The 16,719-nt window shown below is 41.1% G+C and overlaps 1 protein-coding gene across 1 annotated transcript in view; it reads right to left on the bottom strand.

Annotated features, from left to right (window-relative positions):
* LOC100136647 (vascular endothelial growth factor receptor kdr-like) overlaps positions 1 to 14,402 on the bottom strand; it is an 89,075-nt gene extending 74,673 nt beyond the window's left edge. Inside the window, exon 1 of the mRNA XM_021583881.3 lies at positions 13,104 to 14,402. Within this exon, the coding sequence (XP_021439556.2) occupies positions 13,104 to 13,164 (61 nt within the window). The 5' untranslated portion in view covers positions 13,165 to 14,402. The remainder of the gene's footprint in view (positions 1 to 13,103) is intronic.
* Between the last annotated feature and the right edge of the window lie 2,317 nt (positions 14,403 to 16,719).

Raw genomic sequence — 16,719 nt, 5'->3', positions numbered from 1 at the left:
AGTCCAAAAATGAATGTAGCAACTTTGGAACCAAGAACAGTTTCCCCGCTCTGCACTATAACAAACTACAGATGGATGGTTCAGCAGGGGCCTCTGGCAGCCCACTTAAAAAGCCCCCCCCCCCCCCCCCCCCCCCCCAGGCTTACCCCCTTCATCAAGCCCTCCACTCCCTGCCCTGTCCCTGTCGCTCTCCACCCACAGCCTCCCATCCCATCCTACCCCCACCTGCCTGCCCAGCGCTGACCTCAGCAGGCCCCCCGCCACAACCCCCCGCGAACAGCTGTGTGCTGCATTCCTCCAGTGGAACGCCTGGAAATGCTAGAAATTGTGCTTGTTGTGCTGGTTCAGTTCAGAGGGCCTGGTTCTCATTAGGAGACATTAAAGAAGAGGACAGACATTGAACCAGACCATGCCTCCATTTACAGTCAACCAGTTCCTCTCTATGAATCCTACATAAATGCATTGGATTTTATGGACATGGAACCACTATCTGATGTCTCTCTAGGTTGCCATATTCAGCTCACTCTGCTGGCTGGTGTTGGGCTCTTGTGCCAGTTATCAAACAGCAGTTGACATTGTCAGTGTTAGTCTGGGACCCCCCATTCATAAGTTCCAAGCCTCCCTCTGTGCAGAGCTGGGGCACCCTCAGCAGGGTCGGTACAAACTGGAAGCATCAGATTTTCAGAGGAAAAGCAAAGAAGATGCCTCCAGTTTCATTTGACCCCGCTCAGGTGTTTCTTTTTCGCCTGCAACCTTACAGATGTAGGATTTTAACTTGATTACTCTTTTGTTGCTTAGAATTTTCCTGCAATGCAGGAAATGCTAACTTGTACTATAGGTTTAAAAAGGCTTCTAAAGTTTGCAATTCCCATTTTAAAATGTCAGACTTGATTTGCCCTTATCAACCCCTATAAAAAAAAGTCCATAAACTATAATCAACATAATAATTCACATTTTATGTTGCTGCAGAATTATTTTCCTGCTGAAGCAAACTGGCTCAAATTAAGATCCTACACCTGTAGGTTATGTCACGTCTACCCCAGCTCCCGCTCTCCGGCGCTCGATGTAGCCAGTTTACTCATTATTACACACACCTGCCGCCATTGTTACACGCACCTGCACCTCATGAGAATCACCTGGACTCCATCACCTTCCTGATTACCTCCCCTATATCCGTCACTCCCTTTGGTTCTTTCCCCAGGCGTTATTGATTCTGTTTCTGTGTTTCATGTCTGTATGCTACTCGTGTTTCTTGTTGTGTTTCATGTTCCGTTATTTATTAAATGTGGTCTCTGTATTCTTAGCGTACACGTTACAGGTTAAAGCTGGGAAAACAGCACAGGACATTGCAGTCGCTACATTTCCAGGAAGGACTTTTGCTCCCATATGATGGGATTCCAAGTTCTATTCTGAAGTGTTTGTGGTCAAGCCAAACAGAAAACAGAGAACAAACAAGGCCTCCAAACAATGACCAATTCCAACATTTGACTGTTTTTAAACTAATCCAAACCCTACCTTTGTGTCTAGTCCCCATGGAAATCAGTGTGCTCTTGAAAAACCCCAAAATAGTTTCAGCTGTGCTGCCAAACCCTTGTGTAATACAACAACTATCTCATGATGTTGAATCCATTGGGTAAGAAACTGCTAAACCCAATGTGAATCTGCTAAAAGAGGAAGAGAGATCGACAGAGAGAGTGAGAACAAAAGCAAGAGCGAGTGAGAGAACAAGAGTGGGAGTCTGAATGTGGCTGTGCCAGGCAGTCCGGGCTAGCGGCCAACAGCTCATGTCTGATACTATGTAATAAAACCCTATTCTTTATTACGGTATGAGATGACTGTACTGTCACTGTGTTTGTGAGGAAATCCCCAGTCACAACTTAAAGTGCAGGGTATAATGTACGGAATTCCCTCATCTGCGGCTGGTACACCTCTCCCTGTGCTTCCCGTCCTACCATGTACCAGCAATGCCATCTCTGGAGTGAGGATCTTTTTTGGGGTCTTCAAGGCAAAAACAACAATGTGGAATAATGACTCCCTCGTTTAACCTTGCCACTCCATCTCTTTGTATGTCCAACATGGAGAACAAAGGGAGAGAGAGGATGGTGGGGGGGGTGGGCGCACTCCTTTATGAAAGAGAAAGGTCAGAGGCTTGTGAGTCATCTTCGCTGCAGTGTGTCCATGGATATAGCAGAGAAGCACAACAGTAGTCAGCGGTAGTCAGTCAGTGGCCACTGACATGATCACTGGCTTCCTGTATTGCACTGTGGTGCTCAGGGCCACCATTTTTACCTCAATGGAACATTACAATATTTCCACACATTTATCACAATATATTTTGGTTAAGCAACTGGCTTTAATGCTGCTGTGAATTTCCCAGAAAAGGAACTTAAAATGTTCCATTATTCATTTCCAGGCTTTACTGGCTCACAGTTGGTGGGCTATCCTGGTTTTGTAAGGTTACATTGGGGTTAACCTGTCCTGTACTGTTATATCCCTCAAGTTCATTGCCTCATAGTGTGACGATGCAGCCATCCCGCTGCGATCTCGTTCTGAGACAGTGGTATTTCACGGTGAGTTGTCTTTCAGAACAGAAAAACATAAAGACAAACTCACAAGATTTTTTATGCTCTGGTGGCAGATGTACAACGGAGACCTGAAAACCACGACAAGAGTACTGCCAAAATAACAAGTTGCTACTACTATTTACTGTGCAGTTAGAGTTTCTAACTGTTGTGACTGCACTCTCACACCGGGTCCTTCAGAAAGCACTGCACTCTGCCAACAATATGGTTAAGACAACAGTAAGAGAGACTTTTTTATTAGTCCGTAGATTAGCTTTGGGAGTTTGGAGACAGAATGCACAAGCCTCCCCTTTAAAAAAGCAGAATAAAGGAACATCTGGCCAAGATGGGTGGCCAGTCAGCTTTTCCTGGTTATATAGAATTAAACGTGGTTAACTATAGGAAGATCCTGTATATTGAGATTCCTATGAGCTCTTCCACTGTGTAAGCCAGGAGGATTCTTGAAATTGAAATCCCATGCAGGGGTTAAAACTAAATATACAGCTGGCTCATCAAGAGAGATGTACATGTCTTATAGAGGGGGATGCTGCTATCATCCCTGTTCACAACAGCAATAGCAACTGAACATCCAGATTCAACTGAAGTGCTTCTGCTGTGCTGGTAGAAATCTCCCAATACAAGAATCCATCATGCACAGGAGAGGTAAGACATCTGAGGAACCTGCAAACACCAACAGCTCAGTTCACATTTCACATTGGAATAACACTGCACTGGTGGCTATGTTGGCAGTCAATCAAAGAGAAACAGAGACGCTTGGTGTGTGTGTGTGTCAGGGGGAAAAGCAATAGGAAAGATGATTTACCAATTTCAAGCATCTACAGTCTAATCAACGCTTCCTATTTCACCTATCACCAGCATTGCCTTACAAATCCACCAACAATCTCAATGCTAAACAAGGTAGCACCACCAATACTATAATGGAAAGGGGGGAAGGGGATACCTGTTCAGTTGCATTCAACCGAAATGTGTGTTCCGCATTTAACCCAAGGAATAGATAGATGCCTATTATTCAACTTAGTTGGGTTTATTTCAGATTGTAGAGGACAAATCACCCCCCCCCCCCCATCCCTGTGATGCTGTACCGTACCTGTCCCACTGACCAAACCTCTCCACATCTGCCTCAGTCTTGAGATGAGTTTACTACTAATGGCTCTACCATATAGCCAACCGCCATGCAGAAACAATGCTCCACCTTTGCTCAGCCTCATTGTGAAATGTCTATATTTCTCAGTGTTAAAAAAAATAGTTGCTTATTAGGCTATATATTGATGTGTGCCCAATGCTGCCCCTGATCTCTGATTTTCCGCAAATAGGATATTTACAGTGCCTTGCAAAAGTATTCGGCCCCCTTGAACTTTGCGACCTTTTGCCACATTTCAGGCTTCAAACATAAAGATATAAAACTGTATTTTTTTGTGAAGAATCAACAACAAGTGGGACACAATCATGAAGTGGAACGACATTTATTGGATATTTCAAACTTTTTTAACAAATCAAAAACTGAAAAATTGGGCGTGCAAAATTACTCAGCCCCTTTACTTTCAGTGCAGCAAACTCTCTCCAGAAGTTCAGTGAGGATCTCTGAATGATCCAATGTTGACCTAAATGACTAATGATGATAAATACAATCCACCTGTGTGTAATCAAGTCTCCGTATAAATGCACCTGCACTGTGATAGTCTCAGAGGTCCGTTAAAAGCGCAGAGAGCATCATGAAGAACAAGGAACACACCAGGCAGGTCCGAGATACTGTTGTGAAGAAGTTTAAAGCCGGATTTGGATACAAAAAGATTTCCCAAGCTTTAAACATCCCAAGGAGCACTGTGCAAGCGATAATATTGAAATGGAAGGAGTATCAGACCACTGCATATCTACCAAGACCTGGCCGTCCCTCTAAACTTTCAGCTCATACAAGGAGAAGACTGATCAGAGATGCAGCCAAGAGGCCCATGATCACTCTGGATGAACTGCAGAGATCTACAGCTGAGGTGGGAGACTCTGTCCATAGGACAACAATCAGTCGTATATTGCACAAATCTGGCCTTTATGGAAGAGTGGCAAGAAGAAAGCCATTTCTTAAAGATATCCATGAAAAGTGTTGTTTAAAGTTTGCCACAAGCCACCTGGGAGACACACCAAACATGTGGAAGAAGGTGCTCTGGTCAGATGAAACCAAAATTGAACTTTTTGGCAACAACGCAAAACGTTATGTTTGGCGTAAAAGCAACACAGCTGAACACACCATCCTCACTGTCAAACATGGTGGTGGCAGCATCATGGTTTGGGCCTGCTTTTCTTCAGCAGGGACAGGGAAGATGGTTAAAATTGATGGGAAGATGGATGGAGCCAAATACAGGACCATTCTGGAAGAAAACCTGATGGAGTCTGCAAAAGACCTGAAACTGGGACGGAGATTTGTCTTCCAACAAGACAAAGATCCAAAACATAAAGCAAAATCTACAATGGAATGGTTCAAAAATAAACATATCCAGGTGTTAGAATGGCCAAGTCAAAGTCCAGACCTGAATCCAAACGAGAATCTGTGGAAAGAACTGAAAACTGCTGTTCACAAATGCTCTCCATCCAACCTCACTGAGCTCGAGCTGTTTTGCAAGGAGGAATGGGAAAACATTTCAGTCTCTCGATGTGCAAAACTGATAGAGACATACCCCAAGTGACTTACAGCTGTAATCGCAGCAAAAGGTGGCGCTACAAAGTATTAACTTAAGGGGGCTGAATAATTTTGCACGCCCAATTTTTCAGTTTTTGATTTGTTAAAAAAGTTTGAAATATCCAATAAATGTCGTTCCACTTCATGATTGTGTCCCACTTGTTGTTGATTCTTCACAAAAAAATACAGTTTTATATCTTTATGTTTGAAGCCTGAAATGTGGCAAAGGTCGCAAAGTTCAAGGGGGCCGAATACTTTCGCAAGCCACTGTAGTGTGGTCTCAATCAAACGATCCATAACCTATAAGCTATGGTTCGAAATACAATATTCTTGAAAAAGGCCGATACCGATATCCGATATTTTCTTTGCCAAAAAAACAATACAGATAACAGATATTACAATTTTTTGCATCCTTTCAATCATTCTACTACAGTTAAACAGTTAACACATTACACATGGACGCAGCAGTCTAAGGCACTGCATCTCAGTGGAAGAGGCATCACTACAGTCCCTGGTTCGAATCCAGGCTCTATCACATCCGTCCGTGATTGGGAGTCCCATAGGGTGGCGCACAATTGTCCCAGCGTCGTACGTGTTTGGCCGGTGTAGGCCGTCATTGTAAATAAGAATTTGTTTTTAACTGACTTTCCTAGTTAAACAAAGGTTACACACACACCACACTGACCCCAAAATGATTTTGATGGCATTTACGTATTTCCCCATTACCAGTAAAACATAATCAAAAACTATTTATTTCACTTACTTGCTTTGCTGTTTCGTTGTTCATTTGTTCAGTCATTTCATTCTCAACCAGGATTTCTATGGAATGCCTTTGGGGTCTTTTAATGTCAAAAAAGATACACATCAAATCATAACACTATTTGAAGTGTCAAATAAGCTTGTTGACCAATCAGGATCTGAATATGACTGCACGTTACATAATAATTAAACGAGTTCATACATTTTTTGTTATTGCACATTGATTACACTATCACTCGTATTTCATATTTCACAACGATTCATCGATACATATGCTATGATGCTGGTAAAGTTGCTTCGAGCATCTACAGTGCTGGTCCTCAAAAAAAACTAGCTAGCTCATGGATGCAAACAATGTTCTTCCCCAAAAACATAGCAAAACGACATAATCTGTTTCAGTAGCTACAGTTAGCTAGCTAACTAAACTCAGCAAAAAAATAAACGTCCTCTCACTATCAACTGCGTTTATTTTCAGCAAACTTAACATGTGTAAATAACATAAGATTCAACAACTGAGACATAAACTGAACAAGTTCTACAGACATGTGACTAACAGAAATGGAATAATGTGTCCCTGAACAAAGGGGGGTCAAAAGCAAAAGTAACAGTCAGTATCTGGTTTGGCCACCAGCTGCATTAAGAACTGCAGTGCATCTCCTCCTCATGGACTGCACCAAATTTGCCAGTTCTTGTTGTGAGATGTTACCCCACTCTTCCCCAAGGCACCTGCAAGTTCCCGGACATTTCTGTAGGGAATGGCCATGGCCCTCACCCTCCGATCCAAAAGGTCCCAGACGTGCTCAATGGGATTGAGATCCAGGCTCTTCGCTGGCCATGGCAGAACACTGAGATTCCTGTCTTGTGGGAAATCACGCACAGAATGAGCAGCATGGCTGGTGGCATTGTCATGCAGGAGGCTCATGTCAGGAAAAGCCTGCAGGAAGGGTACCACATGAGGGAGGAGGATGTCTTTCCTGTAATGCACAGCGTTGAGATTGCCTGCAATCTCAGACCATGACGGACCCTACCTCCTCCAAATCGATCCCGCTCCAGAGTGCATGCCTCGGTGTAACGCTCATTCCTTCGACGATAAACGTGAATCCGACCATCGCCCCTGGTGAGACAAAACCGCGACTCGTCAGTGAAGAGCACCTTTTGTCAGTCCTGTCTGGTCCAGCGACAGTGGGTTTGTGCCCATAGGCAACGTTGTTGCCGGTGATGTCTGGTGAGGACCTGCCTTACAACAGGCCTACAAGCCCTCAGTTCAGCCTCTCTCGGCCTATTGAGGACAGTCTGAGCACTGATGGAGGGATTGTGCGTTCCTGGTGTAACTCGGGCAGTTGTTGTTGCCATCCTGTACCTGTCCCGCAGGTGTGATGTTCGGGTGTACTGATCCTGTGCAGGTGTTGTTACACGTGGTCTGCCATTGAGAGGACGATCAGCTGTCTGTCCTGTCGACCCTGTAGCGCTGTCTTAGGCGTCTCACAGTACGGACATTGCAATTTATTTCCCTGGCCACATCTTCAGTCCTCATGCCTCCTTGCAGCATGCCTAAGGCACGTTCACACAGATGAGCAGGGACACTGGGCATCTTTCTTTGGTGTTTATCAGAGTCAGTAGAAAGGCCTCTTTAGTGTCCTAAGTTTTCATAACTGTGACCTTAATTGCCTACCGTCTGTAAGCTGCTAGTGTCTTAACAACCGTTCCACAGGTGCAAGTTCATTAATTGTTTATGGTTCATTGAACAAGCATGGGAAACAGTGTTTAAACCCTTTACAATGAAGATCTGTGAAGTTATCTGGATTTTTACGAATTATCTTTGAAAAACATGTTTCTTTTTTTGCTGTGTTTATATAGCTAGGTGTCATCATATAAAATAACCCTTGTTCATAAGACAGTTCTTATTTGATTAATGGTGGTTGGACCCATCTATGTGAAGCTAGCCACAATAAGGATTAGCCACAAAAATGGACATTGTGGTTAGCCTTCAAAATAAAAGTATGGCATAATTCTACTATTTATATTAATTTGCATCACTGTCAATGACACACTTTTATTTTAAAGGCAAACCACAAATTCCACTATTGTGCCTAATCCTTATTGTGGCTAGCTTCACAACACATAACCTGGTCCGGTCAAACCTCACTAGCCAGATTAAGTTAGCTGGCTGCTTATAACGTTTGCTTTGGGAACAGGGTTAAGTAGCTGGCTAGCTATTTTTTTTCATGAGCTGAAGTTCAATTTCAATAGATGAACAACAAGTGGCAACCTAGCTAATACTTATTCACAAGGATTCCTAAATCATTGCTAAGAATAATGAAAATGGCTGCAGTTTCTACTGGTCATTGTTTTCAGGCTGGTTGTATTGGTGCTAGCGAGGTACCAAGCTAAAGCTAGCTATCCCAGAAGTTGCGGTCGAACAAATGATGCTTTATTACCAAAGCGGTGATGTAAACACATCTTTCGTGGCCGGTGTTGGCTTGTTTGCAGATTTTTTGTACAGTATTGACAGTGCTACTGTATCTTATTAGACAGGCAAAGACCCAAACGGCATTCCATAGTTTGTATGTTGTGAAGCTAAAAGCAGTGACGATATTACTGTGTAACTTCGATAGTGCAACATCTGAAAAATAGCGCACTTGGTATTGTGTACCAGTGCTTGACCAGTCGACGAAGGCCAACATCACCCACGACAGAGAACGGTTGAATTCGGCAATGAATTCCATTATCTTGGCTTTAATGGATTTCACCTTTGAGTTGTCTTGCTGAAATTTTCTTCCTCTTTCAAATGACTGCTCGACTTGTTGATTGCTCGAGCCACACAGCAGACATTGTGGGCTAGGTTAGGGATGCTGTGTTGCATGTGTAGAGCAAAATTTGATGTGGCGTTATTACGTCATGTATCTACGTTATACAGGTATGCACGTCATGTACCTACGTTATATAGGTATGCACGGCAGCTTTGACATCGGTTTTTCACATCGGCGTTAAACTAGACATCGGGTCGATACTGATGTTGTCATTTTTAGCCTATATTGTCCGATTCCAATATATTCACCGATATATCGTGCATCCCTAGTTTAAACCCAGACAGATTTTGGGGAAACACTTCTCTCATTGGGTTAAGCAACGGAAGAAGAGTAGCCAGCAGTTAAAGCTTTTCTCTGTGTCGGTAGGCCTACTCTGTCTGGGGTAGAAAGGTAGGCCTACTCTGTCTGGGGTGGAAAGGTAGGCCTACTCTGTCTGGGGTGGAAAGGTAGGCATAACTTTTGAAAGTACCATGCTCAGATTCCTAATGACTTCTCAGATTTAATTATTTTTGTTGCAAACAAGACACACTGATTTGGCATTAGAGAAATATGATGAGATGAACACATAGGCCTAGCTCTCTGTCCATTCTTAGCCAGTAATGTCGGTGATTTTTGTTACATTAAAAAGACACTGCTAATATGTAAAAAAAAATTGAATTGCATGAAAAGTTTATTAATGGTCATGCGTTCTCAGACCTGCAAATACAAGGATAGATTAATTCAATGCTTTTACAGATCTTTCCAACCCTTCTCTTGTCAACAGTGGTCTGTGATCCCACAACCATCTGGCCTGAAGCCCTGTGCGCTATCGAAATTCCTGCAATGCCATGTAATGCTTACAGGACAAAAAACAGTTCCTAAAACTGCATATGTTAGGCTCTGGTCTGTCCAAGAAGTGAGGGTAAACAGTAGGCATGTTCTTTGCTATCCCATTTATGTGTTCATTATTATTTTGGTATAGGGGAGGGTCACTTGTTTTTTTTAAGCGTTCAGGGATTGTTTGCGTAAAATATATTTTGCTGAAGGGAGGGCTATAATATCCATTTCAGTGTTCCAATTTTCTCCATGTAAGCCTTATTATATGGAACTGGCAAGTGATAACAATGTGGCTTACTTTGTGAAACACATTCTATTCTCAAGATGTTGAACAACCTTTCACTCTGGATCCACATGATAACAATGCTGAAATAAATATTTTCACCATAACTGAAAACACTGGTTCTGTTTTCAAATATATTTCACCTCCTCCAGGGGCCTAGTTAACTGTAATACATCTGCAAAATAACTCCACCAAATTTGAGATGAAGTGGGAACAGTAAAACTTCATAAGGTATAGATAATAAACTCATAATTATACGTAATAAACTCATAGGTAGGTATAGGTAATAAACTAAAAGGTATAGGTAATAAACTCATACGTATAGGCAATAAACTTAAAGGTAGGTTTAGGTAATAAACTTATGGGTAGGTGTATCTAATAAACTCATAAATAGGTATAGGCAATAAACTCATCGGTGTAGTTAAAAAACTCATGGGTATAGGTAATAAACTTGTAGGTATAATTAATAAACTCATTAGGTATAGGCAATAACGTCATAGGTAGGTATAGTGTACAAGTAAAAAGTTTGGACACTACTCATTCCAGGGTTTGTCTTTGTTTGTGCTATTTTCTACATTGTAGAATAATAGTGAAGACATTAGAACTATGAAATAACATATAGAATCATGTAGTAACCAAAAAAAGTTTTTATATTTGAGATTCTTCACCCTTTGCCTTGATGACAGCTTTGCACATTCTTGACATTCTCTCAACCAGCTTCATGAGGTAGTCACCTGGAATGCATTTCAATTAACAGGTGTGCCTTGTTAAAAGTTCATTTGTGGAATTTCTTTCCTTCTTAATGCATTTAAGCCAATCAGTTGTGTTGTGACAAGATAGGGGTGGTATACAGAAGATAGCCCTATTTGGTAAAATACCAAGTCCATATTATGGCATTAACAGCTCAAATAAGCAAAGAGAAATGACAGTCCATCATTACTTTAAGACATGAAGGTCAGTCAATGTGGAAAATTTCAAGAACTTTGAAAGTTTCTTCAAATGCAGTCGCAAAAACCATCAAGCGCTATGATGAAACTGGCTGTCATGAGGACCGCCACAGGAAAGGAAGACCAAGATTCACCTCTGCTGCAGAGGATAACTTCATTAGAGTTCACTGCAACTCAGATTGCAGCCCAAATAAATGCTTCACAGAGTTCAAGTAAGAGACACATCTCAACATCAACTGTTCAGAGGAGACTGCGTGAATCAGGCCTTCTTGGTCGAATTGCTGCAAAGAAACCACTACTAAAGGACACCAATAAGAATAAGGTACTTGCTTGGGCCAAGAAACATGAGCAATGGACATTAAAAAGGTGGAAATCTGTCCTTTGGTCTGATGAGTCCAAATTAAAAATGTTGGTTCCAACCGCCGTGTCTTTGTGAGATTCAGAGTAGGTGAACGGATGATCTCCTCATGTGTGGTTCCCACCATGAAGCATGGAGGACGAGGTGTGATGGTGCTTTGCTGATGACACAGTCAGTGATTTATTTAGAATTCAGGGCACACTTAACCAGCATGGCTACCACAGCATTCTGCAGCGATACGCCATTCCCTCTGGTTTGCGCTTAGTAGGACTATTGTTTGTTTTTCAACAGGAACAATGACTCATAACACATCTCCAGGCTGTGTGAGGGCTATTTGACCAAGGAGGGTGAGTGATGGAGTGTTGCATCAGATGACCTGGCCTCCAAAATCACCCGACCTCAACCATATTGAGATGGTTTGGGATGAGTTGGACCACAGAGTGAAGAAAAAGCAGCCAACAAGTGCTCAGCATATGGGGGAACTCCTTCAAGATGGTTGGAAAAGAATTCCTCATGAAGCTGGTTGAGAGAATGCCAAGAATGTGCAAAGCTGTCCTCAAGGCAAAGGGTGGCTACTTTGAAGAATCTCAAATATAAAATCTATTTTGATTTGTTGAACACTTTTTTGGTTACTACATGATTCCATGTGTGTTATTTCATAGTTTTGATGTCTTCACTATTATTCGACAATGTAGAAAATATTAAAAATAAAGAAAAACCCTGGAATGAGTAGGTGTCCAAACTTTTGACCAGTACTGTAGAAAATAAAATCATAGGTAGGTATAGCTAATAAACTCATAGGTATAGGCAAAAAACTCATAGGTACATGCAATAACTCATAGGTAGTTATAGTTAATAAACTCATAGGTATCCATAGGTAATAAACTCATAGGTAGTCATAGGTAATAAACTCATAGGTATAGTTAATAAACTCATAGGTAGGTATCGTAATAAACTCATAGGTATAGGCAATAAACTTAAAGGTAGGTTTAGGTAATAAACGTATGGGTAGGTATAGCTAATAAACCCATAAATAGGTATAGGCAATAAACTCATCGGTATAGGTAAAAAAAACTCATGGGTATAGGTAATAAACTTGTATAAATAAGTAATAAACTCATAGGTAATAAACTCATAGGTATAGGTAATAAACTCATAGGTAACAGCAATAAACTCATAGGTAAAGGTAATAAATCCATAGGTATAGGTAATAAACTCATAGATATACATAATAAACTCATAAACTCATAAATAAATTCATAAGTATAGGTAATAAACTCATAGGTATAGGTAATAAGTTCCCAAGGTAACACACCACAGCAGCGTTTACTCAATTACATCCCTCTCTTCAATGGAAAGTGACTACCTCTACTGGTGACAAGTTGTACTGCAATGTCCATACGTGTATGGATTCCTAACTGCCGAACCTCAACCTTGGATTGTTGGATGTTTCAATGAACTTGAATTATCATAATGACTCAATTTCAACAACATGGAATTTCAATCCCAAGAAACAACATGTGCATTCAACTTCAGCAACAGGTGACATTTTAACTCAGTTGGATTGTGTGATATGGTCACGCTTTAAACAAGATTATCCTTGCCACATCAACTTCATATTTCGTAATATGGATAAGTCCAAAACAAACTTAGTTCATCTCTTCAAACCATTCGAAACAAATTGAATAGAAAAACGCCTTCTGCTCATTAATACTCTGCATTCCAGCATAATAACAGACCAAATGTGAATATCAATTTTAATTTATTTATACAGAAAAAAAAATCACCAAATGTAGAGACATTAACTTTAAGTGACTTCAAGGAACATAATTATAAAAGGAGAAACCTTCTCTGGATACATATGGAATAATTCTTACCGCTTATAGTTGTGATTAAATGAAAGACGACTGAGAGTTTGGCACAGTTGAGCGGGGCCATTCTGTCCACCACCGGTGATACCCCCAGAAAATCCCAAGAAAGAGACAGAAGTGTTGGCTGAGAATAAAACGCGATATAGTCTCTCAGGTAACAGTCCAAAAGTTATATAAATGAAAATGCGTCCTTTTAGTTTTTAATCCAAAAAATCCTTAGATCAAAATGTAAGAAACTCAGCAGTTGTCCACGTATCCCATAGCTTGTTTTGCAGGACAGCTCCCCTGTGCAGTTTTGGTTCCACTCCGACTAGTACTTGCAACTGAAGAGACAGATGAGTGCAGGTGCGACCTGTGCGACGTTTTCCCTCTACTCTTAGGAACTGAGTGAAAGGAATTTAAACAAGCATTGCCACCAAGTGGGTGATTCTTAAAATATTTTGTAGAATAAAACAAACGCCTCAGATTTTAAACAAAACAGAGCAAAATCAGCCATTCATCCTCTGAACAACGGTAGTGTAGATTAATTCATGTGCAACTGTCTGAGAAGTTCTTATCCCGCCCCTGTACTCAGCACTGCTTGCAGTCCACGCGCTGAGTCTTTATAGTGAAGAACAGAGGAAGGACGCAACGTCAAAGACAAACTGCAGTGACAGTGTGACGTTCTAGAATCACTTTCTACATTATTTCACTGTATATGACATGTGAATAGCCTACATTATATTTCTATTGATTGATGACGTGTTGGCCTCACCTATTCTACATCAAACATTTGTATTGTTTTATTGGTTTTGAATGACGTGAAGAACCTTTGAAAGAACTCACTGACAGGAAGAGAAAGAATTTTAATGAACCAGTCAGACACCAAAAAACAGATGCATTTAGTGCAACATCAATATTACAGTGAAGTTCAATTCTTGAATTTACTGTTTCCCAATTCACCAACTTACACAGCCCTTTATTGCCCAAAACAAGTCACAAGTGAATGTAAAACCGTCTACTTTGGTTGTGTTCCTGCCCTTGACCTTGATCAATTGAAAATAGTAATCCTAGTATTTAAAAGTAGAGATGATCTTGTCTGGGGTACCCATCAGCATGTCAGAGATGTTTTTTTCTTTCAAAAAGTAAACAACCATTGTCATATCTGATAGAAGGTATCGGTCCGAATGTTTACAATAAATATTTGCTGGATTTATTTTTAACTTTGGAAACAGGATATGCAGCTTTTTATATCAAATGTAAATACCGGTAACACTCTGTACGTGGCAGGAGACCTCTGTTCCCAAGCAGCACCCCATGGTGTGTGGATGTGCAGCAGACTGTTTTCCTCAATCACTACAACAAATGGCTCTGGCAGCTCTCTGTGGCAGGAACTGTAAATAAGAACATCCTGCCTCACCTTTCCGCCCATCACAACTCAAGACCTGCATGACCTACCATTCTGAGGAGTTGAGCAGCAGTGCAGTACGGCAGAGCCAATCTGGGCTGTGTTCTCTCATGGCCCCTGGACAACTGATAGGTGAGACCCACTACTTATGCCATGATCTGTGAAGAACAACATTCTTCCTTCCCCTGCAGTGGGAAAAATTGTGATATGGTACATGAGAACATGGGAAAGAATTGATAAATCTCGACTTGTAGTGGGAGTAATGCCATTTGCTCTGCAAGCGTGTGTGATGACTTAACTCAACCTCTAGATAGAAGGAATTAATCATGTGACTGTATAATAAACATCAAAACCCTTACCAGATTATTGAAGGTAAATAATATGTCCAGAAATGCAGGTTAAATCACTTTTACTGACGCACATAAGTCAATCATACATCAAGAATACCCTGTTCTGTGGTATGTTTTATGTCTACTTTTTTCGATTTTACGTGTCAATAAAAATAAAATAAAAAGCTTGAAAAAAATAACTCATAGATTGGCCTACCACAAGATTATGGGCTACATAATCCTCTAAAGAGGCCACGATTATGAGCTACATAATCCTCTAAAGAGGCCACGATTATGAGCTACATAATCCTCTAAAGAGGCCACGATTATGAGCTACATAATCCTCTAAAGAGGCCATGATTATGGGCTACATAATCCTCTAAAGAGGCCACGATTATGAGCTACATAATCCTCTAAAGAGGCCATGATTATGGGCTACATAATCCTCTAAAGAGGCCATGATTATGAGCTACATAATCCTCTAAAGAGGCCATGATTATGAGCTACATAATCCTCTAAAGAGGCCATGATTATGAGCTACATAATCCTCTAAAGAGGCCATGATTATGAGCTACATAATCCTCTAAAGAGGCCATGATTATGAGCTACATAATCCTCTAAAGATGCCATGATTATGGGCTACATAATCCTCTAAAGAGGCCATGATTATGAGCTACATAATCCTCTAAAGAGGCCATGATTATGAGCTACATAATCCTCTAAAGAGGCCATGATTATGGGCTACATAATCCTCTAAAGAGGCCATGATTATGAGCTACATTATCCTCTAAAGAGGCCACGATTATGAGCTACATAATCCTCTAAAGAGGCCATGATTATGAGCTACATAATCCTCTAAAGAGGCCATGATTATGAGCTACATAATCCTCTAAAGAGGCCATGATTATGGGCTACATAATCCTCTAAAGAGGCCATGATTATGGGCTACATAATCCTCTAAAGAGGCCATGATTATGAGCTACATAATCCTCTAAAGAGGCCATGATTATGAGCTACATAATCCTCTAAAGAGGCCATGATTATGAGCTACATAATCCTCTAAAGAGGCCATGATTATGAGCTACATAATCCTCTAAAGAGGCCATGATTATGAGCTACATAATCCTCTAAAGAGGCCATGATTATGGGCTACATAATCCTCTAAAGAGGCCATGATTATGGGCTGAGTGAAGAATAAATAGAGACATCTCATTGACCACAGATAATGAAGAGAGGACAAAAAGGCAGGAGGATATATTCAATTTGTATGTAATCCGACTTCATAATATGATGAAACAATGTTATTTTCTTCATCAAAGCATTTGTTCCTGACCACATGAGAACGTGTGAGACTGGTCATGTGGTCACCATGTCCCACCCAGAGTGAGGATCTAGCTGCTATCCAGTGTGTTCACTAATGTGATAGTCTTCAGAGAACAGGGCACATTACCCTTGGGAAAGGGAGGGAAGCTAGATAAGACTCAGGCAGAAACAATTGCTGGAAGTGGAGAGCTGAAAGGAGAGGGGTTTTAAGACGTTTTATTTTAGAATCTGCGGTAGGAAACACAATAAGAGGGCCAGCTCTACACACGCAGCTTGCAGTCTTTCTTCTGTACCAACGATAAAAGGCTTAGTAAAAATGAGCGCAAGTAGCAACAAAGGCTTTCTTCAGTGAGGCCCTGACCGCCGGTGACCAAATGACCATGATGGGAATAGGACGTAAATGATACCCCTCATTCAAAAAGTCTCTTTGTCATACGACGGCAAAGGAAGGTGGAAAACCTCTTGACATATGCAGCACACTGCACTATGTCCTGGCCATCGGGTTATGTTCAGTTTGTTTTGATTGATGTTTACAAAGCATCATCCAACAATCATCCCATGATTAATATGTAACTTTTACCTG

Source organism: Oncorhynchus mykiss, chromosome 25 (assembly GCF_057628025.1).
Source record: "Oncorhynchus mykiss isolate SJ-2025 chromosome 25, ASM5762802v1, whole genome shotgun sequence".
NCBI classification, from domain to species: Eukaryota; Metazoa; Chordata; class Actinopteri; order Salmoniformes; family Salmonidae; genus Oncorhynchus; species Oncorhynchus mykiss.
Note: the sequence above shows the minus strand (reverse complement) of the source record. Positions and strands in the feature narration are given on the sequence as shown.